This window comes from Somniosus microcephalus, unplaced genomic scaffold (assembly GCF_052327205.1).
Source record: "Somniosus microcephalus isolate GS21.2 unplaced genomic scaffold, FLI_Smic_1.0 unresolved_chr1, whole genome shotgun sequence".
Lineage (NCBI taxonomy): Eukaryota > Metazoa > Chordata > Chondrichthyes > Squaliformes > Somniosidae > Somniosus > Somniosus microcephalus.
Genome location: NW_028225179.1, coordinates 138205733 through 138215404, shown reverse-complemented (window position 1 = coordinate 138215404; position 9672 = coordinate 138205733). Strand labels below are relative to the sequence as shown.

The window sequence follows — 9672 nt, the reverse complement described above, 5'->3', positions numbered from 1 at the left end:
CAGTGCAGTGCTGAGGGAGTGCTGCACTGTTGGAGGTGCCGTCTTTCGGATGAGACATTAAACCGAGGCCCCGTCTGCTCCCTCAGGTGGACGTAAAAGATCCCATGGCTACTATTTCGAAGACGAGCAGGGGAGTTATCCCCGGTGTCCTGGCCAATATTTATCCCTCAACCAACATAACAAAAACAGATTGTCAGGTCATTATCACATTGCTGTTTGTGGATCTTGCTGTGCGCAATATTGACTGCTGTGTTTCCCACATTACAACAGTGACTACACTTCAAATAGTACTTTGTTGGCTGTAAAGTGCTTTGAGAAGTCCGGCGGTCGTGAAAGGCGTTATATGAATGTAAGTCTTCTATAATCAGGTAATCTTATAAAGGAATATAAGATAGTAAATAATATGGAATCAGTAAAGCTCAAGTGTTACTTTAAATTAAATTACGGGAGTAGGACAGGGAGTCATCCATTCAAACTAGTAAAAGGTAGCTTTAGGATTGACACCGGGATTTACGCAGAATGATCAATACTTGGGTAGACTTCCCGATAAGGGTTGTGAAGGCGAAAATTCTGGATGCATTTAAGAAAATAATTGGATGCTGCAATGGGGGGTGGGGGTGGCGGGGCAGTAGAGTATTTTTGGATGGCTGAACTAATATGTGCCAAAGAGCCTTCCTCATCCATCATTATCTTGTGATTTATGAGGAGAGATTGAGCAGAATGGGCCTATATTCGCTGGAGCTTAGACGAATGAGAGGTGATCTCATTGAAACATAGGGAGTCTAGAACCAGGGGCTACAGCCTCAGGATAAAGGGTCGGCCATTCAGGACTGAGGTGAGAAGAAAGTTCTTCACACAGAGGGTGGTGAATCTTTGGAATTCTCTACCCCAGAGGGCTGTGGAGGCTCAGTCATTGAGTATATTCAAAACAGAGATCGATAGATTTCTAACTAGTAAGGGCATCAAGGGATATGGCGATAGGGCCGGTGAATGGAGTTGAGACAGAAGATCAGCCATGATCTCATTGAATGGCAGAGCAGGCTCGAAGGGCCGACTCCTGCTCCTATTTCGTATGTTCTTATAAGATTCTGAGGGGGATTGACAGGGAAGATGTCGAGAGGTCGTTTCCGCTGGCTGGGGAATCTAGAACTAGGAGGCATAGTCTCAGGATAAGGGGTCGGCCATTTAGGACTGATGGAGGAGGAATTTCTTCACTCAGAGGGTTGTGAATCTTTGGAATTCTCTGCCCCAGAGGGCTGTGGAGGCTCAGTCGTTGAGTATATTCAAGGCTGAGATCGATAGATTTTTGGACTCTGGGGGAAATCAAGAGATGTGGGGATGGGGCGGGAAAGTGGAAATGAGGCGGAAGATCAGCCATGATCTTACTGAATGGCGGAGCAGGCTCGAGGGGCCGTATCGTCGACTCCTGCTCCTATTTCTCATGTTCCTTAGGCTAGGTGAATTGAAGCCAGTTGTGTAAACCCCGACTGCAGCCCGTGGTGAGTTCAGCCAACTCAGAACAGGGTGTGAATGAAAGCTGGGATTTTCCTTGCCCCTCTGGTTCAGGAGCAGAAGGGGAGAAGATTCTCTTCGAAGTTGAGTGCTGAGAAACAATTGTTTCAACACCGCCATCTGTGGGCAGAAGGGCAGCATTACAGTACATGAAATGATAAATCTTCATCCAAAGTAAAACTAGATTAAACAAAAGAGAGGTTTCTATTTCTTTATCCTCACCTCTACCCTCCTTCCATCTAAAAGGGCAGAAGGGCATTTGTGAATTATTTGGTATTTTGTTGCTCTTCCCTAATAGAAACTAAAGTGAATTGTAACAAAATCAATTTAATCATCAAAAAACAACATCGTCTTTCACTCCACAAAGGACATCCCCATATCGAATGCAGAGAAGGCTGGTCCAGAATTGAGCCCATGTGGTACTGAGGCACAAGGTCACGAAAGTTGGAAATTGGATCTCAAGAAATCTCACAATGTGCTGCAGGGAAGAAGGAGAAAAAAATTACTGCAATTTCAAAAAGATAACCTGTGGAACTGAACTCATATTTTCAATATTTATCCTATTTTCATTGACTGGTTTTCTCCCGCCTCCTTCTCTCTTGAAGGTGCTGACCTTGCTGTTTGATTGCATGGGCAATGGCAGCCCTCTGGCGCCAGAGCTATTCTTGTGTGAGCCTAGGTGGTGAGTGTTGGCGAGCTATTCGACTGCGACAACTTCACAGCCAAGCCTGAGCCTGTCTTCAGCTGATGCCTGCACACTGGATTTAATGTGGGACCTCCCTCTACCCCACCTTCTGACTTATAACACACCAGGTGCTGCCTGCACCAGAAGGGTACCAGCCGTGGCTCAGTGGGTAGCACTCTCGTGTCAGAGTCAAAGGGTCGTGGGTTCAAGTCCCGCTCCAGAGACTTGAGCATAAAATCTAGGCTGACACTCCCAGTGCAGTACTGAGGGAGTGCTGCATTGTCAGAGGTGCCGTCTTTCAGATGAGGCTTTTTTTTAAATCCATTTTTATAGGATGTGGGCATCGCTGGCAAGACCAGCATTTATTGCCCATCTCTAATTGCCCTTGAGAAGGTGGTGTTGAGCCGCCTTCTTGAACCGCTGCAGTCTGTGTGGTAATGGTACTCCCACAGTGCTGTTAGGGGGGGAGTTCCAGGATTTTGACCCAATGACGATGAAGGATCGGCGATATACTTCTAAGTCAGGATGGTGTGTGACTTGGAGGGGAACTTGGAGGTCGTGGTGTTCCCAGGTGCCTGCTGCCCTTGTCCTTCTAGGTGGAAGAGGTTACGCATTTGGGAGGTGCTGCAGTGTATCCTGTAGATGGTACACACAGCAGCCACGGTACGTCGGTGGTGGAAGGAGTGAATGTTTAAGGTGGCGGATGGGGTGCCAATGAAGTGGGCTGCTTTGTCCTGGATGGTGTCGAGCTTCTTGAGTGTTGTTGGAGCTGCACTCATCCAGGCAAGTGGAGAGTACTCCATCACACTCCTGACTTGTGCCTTGTAGATGGTGGAATGGTTTTGGGGAGTCAGGAGGTGCGACACTCGCCACAGAATACCCAGCCTCTGACCTGCTCTTGTTGCCACAGTATTTATGTGGCTGGTCCAGTTAAGATTTTGGTCAATGGTGGCCAGAGAGGGCATCCAAAACTTAAATCGAGACCCCTTATGTCCTTTCAGACGGACGTAAAAGATCCCACAGCACTATTCCAAAGAAGAGCAGGGGAGTTCTCCCCGGTGTCCTGGCCAATGTTTATCCCGCAACCAACATCACTAAGACAGATTATCTGGTCATTATCACATTGCTGTTTGTGGGAGCTTGCTGTACGCAAATTTCCGACATTACAACAGTGACTACACTTCAAAGTACTTCATTGGCTGTAAAGTGCTTGGGGATGTCCTGAGGTGAACTGAGGCGCTGTATAAATGCAAAATCTTTCTTATGCCAGCTAGGTTATTTTATTTATGAATCTAAGTGTGCCTATCTGTACAAACCCCAGCACAAGTCAGCATCTTCAGGAGAGAGAGAGAGAGAGGGCATCCAAAACTTCAGGGGGAAAACGGCCATTGTCACTAACCTTGGGCCTGCTCCAGAACAAGAATGGCCACCAAGTCCAAGCAATTGGCTCGTTGCTCGAACTCCAGGCGGATGCCGTTGGTCAAGGTCGGAGACCTGCCTGTATTGGGAGAGGAGTAAAATAATGAGAGAGAGAGAGAGAGAGTCGTATTTTAATGATATCACATAAGAACATAAGAAATAGGAGCAGGAGTCGGCCATACAGCCCTTCGAGCCTGCGCCGCATTCAATAAGATCATGGCTGATCATCTACCTCAACTCCACTTTCCTGCACTATCCCCACATCCCTTGATTCCCATAATATTCAAAAATCTATCGATCTCTGTCTTGCATATACTCAACGACTGAGCCTCCACAGCCCTCTGGGGTAGAGAATTCCAAAGATTCACCACCCTCTGAGTGAAGAAATTTCTCCTCATCTCAGTCCTAAATGGTCGACTCCTTATTCTGAGACTGTGACCCCTGGTTCTAGACTCTCCAGCCAGGGGAAACATCCTCCCTGCATCTACCCTGTCAAGCCCTGTAAGAATTTTGTATGTTTCAATGAGATCACCTCTCATTCTTCTAAACTCTAGAGAATACAGGCCTAGTCTACTCAATCTCTCCTCATAGGACAATCCTCCCTGTTGTGTCTCCTTGTGTTCTTTTACTATAAATAATAGACACTTTTAGCTCATTTTAGTTACTGCTTTTACTTAGCTGTATTTTTGCTTTGTTTCTGTGCTGCCGCGTGGTGCGGAGTGGTACAAGATGTCCGATGCTGCACTGTGCACTGCCCATGCACAGTGTGCCACATAGCAATATAACTACACCATACCAAAGTAGTTCCATACCAAAGTAGTTCCATTTAACGATGTGATACTATAACAATGTAACATCCCTCTTTCTCAGAACTAAAACTGTAGTGATCAATAACATGTCATTCTGTGGTGGACACTAGGTGGAGCAGTAGAGCTGTATATAGCTGTATGTATAAAACTACACTACCCAGCTATACATACATTAAGACTACATTACCCATGAGGCACTAGGCTACCCAGAAGGCAACAGTCAAGATGGCAGCCTGCACACAGGAGCACACATGGAAGCCTCTACAGATACTGTAGCTAGAAAACATGTACTGAATAAATAACTAGCTAGAAGCTAGCTGTGTTCATAATAAGAATGTCTAGTTATTAATGAACATAAGATGGTACCAGGGTGGTGAAGATCTGCTGAAAATTGTGAAAAGCGACATGGAGAATTTGAAGCCACCAGAGCGTTTGAATCTCACAGAAAAAATCGACTACAATTGGCGGACTTTGCAGCCATCGGATTCGGTACGAAGCCAGACGCAAGGAAGATAGCGTTGCTGCTTACGGTTGCAGGCCCACAGGCGATAGAGGTATTTAATACATTTGTATTTAATCCAGAGAAGAACAGAGGAAAATTAGAAGATGTGCTAAAAAAATTTGATGCACATTGCTCTCCCAAAAAGAATGAGACGTATGAAAGATACATCTTCCGTTCTCGGACACAGCAACAAAATGAGACTTTTGATAGCTTTATAACTAATCTGAAACTGAAAGCACAGACATGTAATTTCTCTGAGCTCAAAGCATCCATGATTCGTGACCAGATTGTGTTTGGTATTCATGATAAAAAAAGTCAGGGAACGTCTGTTGAGAGAAACCAAACTAAATTTGGAAAATGCGGTGAAAATATGCCAAGCCAGCAAGCTAGCTCAAAATCACGCGAAGACTTTCAGTGAAATCAATAATGATGCGAATGTAATGAGTGATAATGCTGCTGTCGGTGCTGTGTCCTACAAGGGGAAGAAACGTGGGCAGAACAGAAATGAAAAGCAATCGGACGATGACATTTTTAATTGTAAACGCTGTGGTTACAAACACCAGTTAAGACAATGCCCAGCGTTTGGAAAAATGTGCACAAAGTGTAATGGAAAGAATCACTTTGCCAAACAATGCTTTTCAAAAGTAAAAACGACAAAAGGGCAACGAGTTAATGTGATTGAGGACACTGCTTTAAGTGAGACATTTTTTGTAGGAATGGTGTCATGTGACGATATCAAAAAAGATACAGAAAATGTGCAGCCCTCAGAAATAGACAATGCTGAACATAAAGTTAATGCAGTAAAAGAGGACAAATGGATGATCCCACTGCAGATAAATGGAGCATTAGTTACATTGAAACTGGACACTAGGGCAAAAGCAAACTTAATCAGTATGAGTGACATTAACAATATGAAAGAAAAGCCCAAAATACAGAAAAAGTCAGTACTACTGAAGGACTATAATGGACAGAAAATAGATTGCTTAGGTGTATGCAGACTTAAAGTGACAGTCAAAGACAAAGTGCATCATCTCATGTTTTCTGTTGTGGCTGAAAGACTTGATTCGATACTAGGTGACAAAGCTTGTGAAGACTTAGAACTGGTCAAGAGAGTCTACCGTATAAACTGGGCCATAAGCAGACCAGATGACTCAGGTGATGAAGCAGAGAGCCCATCAAGGATGAAAAGGCCAAAGGGTATCCATGTCTTCAAAAAGCCTAGTTTCTCCAAGAAGAAAGAAAAAGACTTTAAGGTCAAAGAGAAGCCAAAGGAAGAAAAGCACAAAGAGGAAAAACACAAGGAGAAAAAATCCAAAGATATAACCGCAGCAGATGTTAAGCAGTGGAAAGAGAAAAAGAAAAAGAAGAAGCCTGCACCAGAGCAGGAAGCAGTTCCGGTGGATACTCCTTCTTCCCTCAGGCCAATCTTTGGTGTTCCATTAGCCGAGGCTGCTGAGAGGACTATGCTGTATGATGGGATCCAGCTGCCAGCAGTTTTTCGAGAGTGCATTGACTACATTGAGAGTTATGGCATGAAGAGTGAAGGAAACACTGAAACCCTCTCCAAGCAAAGATCGCAAGGAGACCTCGATCTATACAAGAGCAGATTGATGACAATGCCGCAACTGCATCTTGTCATTCACCGCCAGAACAATCTCATGAAGACACATCAGACTTACCCGTGTTGAGAAGATCCACACGTGAAGTAAAAGAGCCTGATAGACTTAATCTTTGAGTACAATGTAAAGCTTTGAAAATGTGTTGACTGTTTTGAAAATGTTTATGTTTATAGAGCACTAACAAAAGTGTTACTGATATTATCTTTATTGTTTTCTTGAAAGTTGATTGATATTGATTTTGTTAAACCTCCAAAGAAAGGGGGATGTAGTGATCAATAACATGTCATTCTGTGGTGGACACTAGGTGGAGCAGTAGAGCTGTATATAGCTGTATGTATAAAACTACACTACCCAGCTATACATACATTAAGACTACATTACCCATGAGGCACTAGGTTACCCAGAAGGCAACAGTCAAGATGGCAGCCTGCACACAGGAGCACACATGGAAGCCTCTACAGATACTGTACCTAGAAAACGTGTACTGAATAAATAACTAGCTAGAAGCTAGCGGTGTTCATAATAAGAATGTCTAGTTATTAATGATGAACATAACAAAAACATGAAATTTAACAATTTAAATTAACAAATATTATATCTAAACTATTTTTATCAACTACAAAGAATTGAGAGGTTTTTTTTATTCGCGATATCGCTCAGGTGGTTGGATGTTGTCCCTCCATCTTGTGGATTTGGTGGTGACCATTCCTCTCTGCGGTGTTTTCCGCTCTCGTTGTTGTTGTTGCTGTCGCCTTTGGAGTTGGAGTGTGCATGCTCATGGTTGTTTGGTTTGTAGCGCTTGTTTCTGGTGTTGTACTGCTTGTCGTAGCTGGTGTTGTCAATGTTGCTGATGTTGTCTGCTGCTTATCCAGTTCAGGTGAAGGTCTGATGTGGAGTCTGTTCCATCTGTATGGGTTACCAGGTTCAGTCTCTACGAAGTAGGATCTTGGAGTATCAGCTTTTCCAATGACCTTGGCTGGATTCCAGGTTTTCAACACCGGGTCTTGCACATGCACTGATTGTCCATTCAGCAATTCTGGTAGCGTCTTTGCATGTTTATCGTAATGTTTGCTTCCTACGATTTGTGCTTCTGCCAGCTTTTGTCTGAAGTCCTCCTGGTCCTGGGGAGGATGTACTTTTGCTGGTAGTGTAGTCTTAAACTTCCTCCCATTCAGCAATTCCGCAGGTGATTTCATGTCTGCTTTCAGTGGTGTTGATCTGAGTGATAGGAGGGCAAGGTCTTGGTCTTCCCCCCTCTCTCTACTTTTGACGAGAGTTCTCTTGACAGTCTGGATCTGTCTTTCGATGAACCCATGTCCCCTTGGGAAATGTGGGGATGAGGTTACTATTTTGAACCCATACTTTTCTGCCAGAGCTCTGAATTCACTCGATGTGAACTGGGTTCCATTGTCACAGATTACCTTTTCCGGGATTCTTTGTTCAGCAAACAAGCTCTTTGCAATCCTGGTGGTAGTTGTGGCTCTCAAGTCTTTCATCCTTCTCACAAAAGGAAACTTGGAATAGTAATCTGCCACTATGAGATACCATTCTTGATTGCACATGAAGAGATCTGCCCCAACAGTGTGCCATGGTCTTGACGGTATTTCACTAGGTATCGTCTCCTCTTTCTGTTGTGCATTTCTGTATTTCTGGCATATATCACATGCAGAAACCATCTGTTCGATATTTTTGTACATGCCTATCCAGTATACAGCTGATCTGGCTCTCAGCTTGCATTTCTACATTCCCATGTGGCCTTCATGTATGAGATGGAGAAGTTGTGTCTGCATTGTCTTTGGCACGATGATCCTCGATCCAGCAAGGAGAATACAGTCTTCTACTGCAATATTGTCTTTAATCGTCCAGTATTGACGAATTGTCACCTGTACGTACTGGATTCTCTCCGGCCACCCCTGTATTACTTGTTGTGTGAGTAGTTGCAACTCCTCATCTTTGCTAGTCTCATCTCTGATTTGACTGAGCTTTGTAGGGGTAACATTCACTAGGTGGTGGATTTTTACTGTTAGGCCCTCCACCTCGTGTTTCTCATATGGCGACAATCGAGACAACACATCTGCTAGCACCATTTCCTTTCCTGGCTTATATTTAAGCATGAAGTCAAAGCTTTGGATCCTTAGAAGTAGTCTTTGCAGTCTTGCAGGCGCTTTGCACAGATTCTTCTTATAAATCTGTTCTAGTAGACGATGGTCACTCTCTATTGTAAATCGCCTGCCATATAGGTATGTATGGAATTTCTCGCATCCGTACACTACTGCTAATAGTTCTCTTTCTATGTTGGCGTATCTCGTCTCGGCTGATGTCAAGGCCTTTGATGCGAAAGCTATCGGCTTTCCTTCCTGCACCAGAGCAGGCCCTAGTCCTCTGGTAGAAGCATCTACTTGCAGGGTGACTGGTTTTCTTCTGTCATAATGTGACAGACTTGTTTCTTTAAGTTGTTTGAAATTCCTTTCATGTGATTCAGACCACTGGTATTCGGCGTCTTCTTTCAATAGCTCTGAGATTTGTTGTATGTTCCGACATGTGTGGGATGAAAGAACTCATGTATTGGACCAAGCCGAGGTAACTCCTCAGCTCTTTCTTGTCTTTGGGTGGTTTCATTTCAGCAATCGCTGCAATCTTCTCAGGACTTGGCTTGACTCCCTCTGGTGTATAAATCATACCGAAGAATTGGCATTCCTTGACTTTAACTATGCACTTATCTGCATTTAACTTGATGCCAGCCTTCCTGGTACGCTCCATGGCCTCATGTAGGTGCATGTCATGGTCTCTTTCATCTGCTCCATAGATCTGAATATCATCAGCTATTCCTATAGCTCCTTCACAGCCTCTGTATGTCTCGTCTATTTTCTGTTGAAAAAGATATCTTGACTGACCTTTAGCCCGAATGGCAGCCGCAGGAATTTGTAACGCCCAAATGGTGTGTTGAATGTTGTCAGTGTTGTTGATTCCTCATCCAACTTCACGTTCCAATATCCATTTCTGGCATCTAGTTGAGAAAACCTTGGCTCCTGCCAGTGATGGCGTAATCTCCTCTAGCGTTGGGGTGGGATAGTGGTCCCTCTTTATCGCCTGGTTTAGGTCTTTGGGGTCCAAACATATTCTGAT

The 9672-nt window shown here is 44.1% G+C and overlaps 1 protein-coding gene across 2 annotated transcripts in view; it reads right to left on the bottom strand.

Moving 5' to 3' along the window:
* Positions 1-1821: 1821 nt before the first annotated feature.
* LOC147095997 (apolipoprotein M-like) overlaps positions 1822-9672 on the bottom strand; it is a 49541-nt gene continuing 41690 nt past the window's right edge. The window contains exons 5-6 of one of the 2 annotated variants that reach the window (XM_085974952.1): positions 3597-3695; positions 1822-1990 (exon numbers count right to left, since the gene is read on the bottom strand). In XM_085974952.1, the coding sequence (XP_085831078.1) occupies positions 1971-1990; positions 3597-3695 (119 nt within the window). In that variant the 3' untranslated portion in view covers positions 1822-1970. Of the gene's footprint in view, positions 1991-3596; positions 3696-9672 lie in introns of those variants that run through there. The other variant, XM_085974953.1, reaches the window with a different exon arrangement.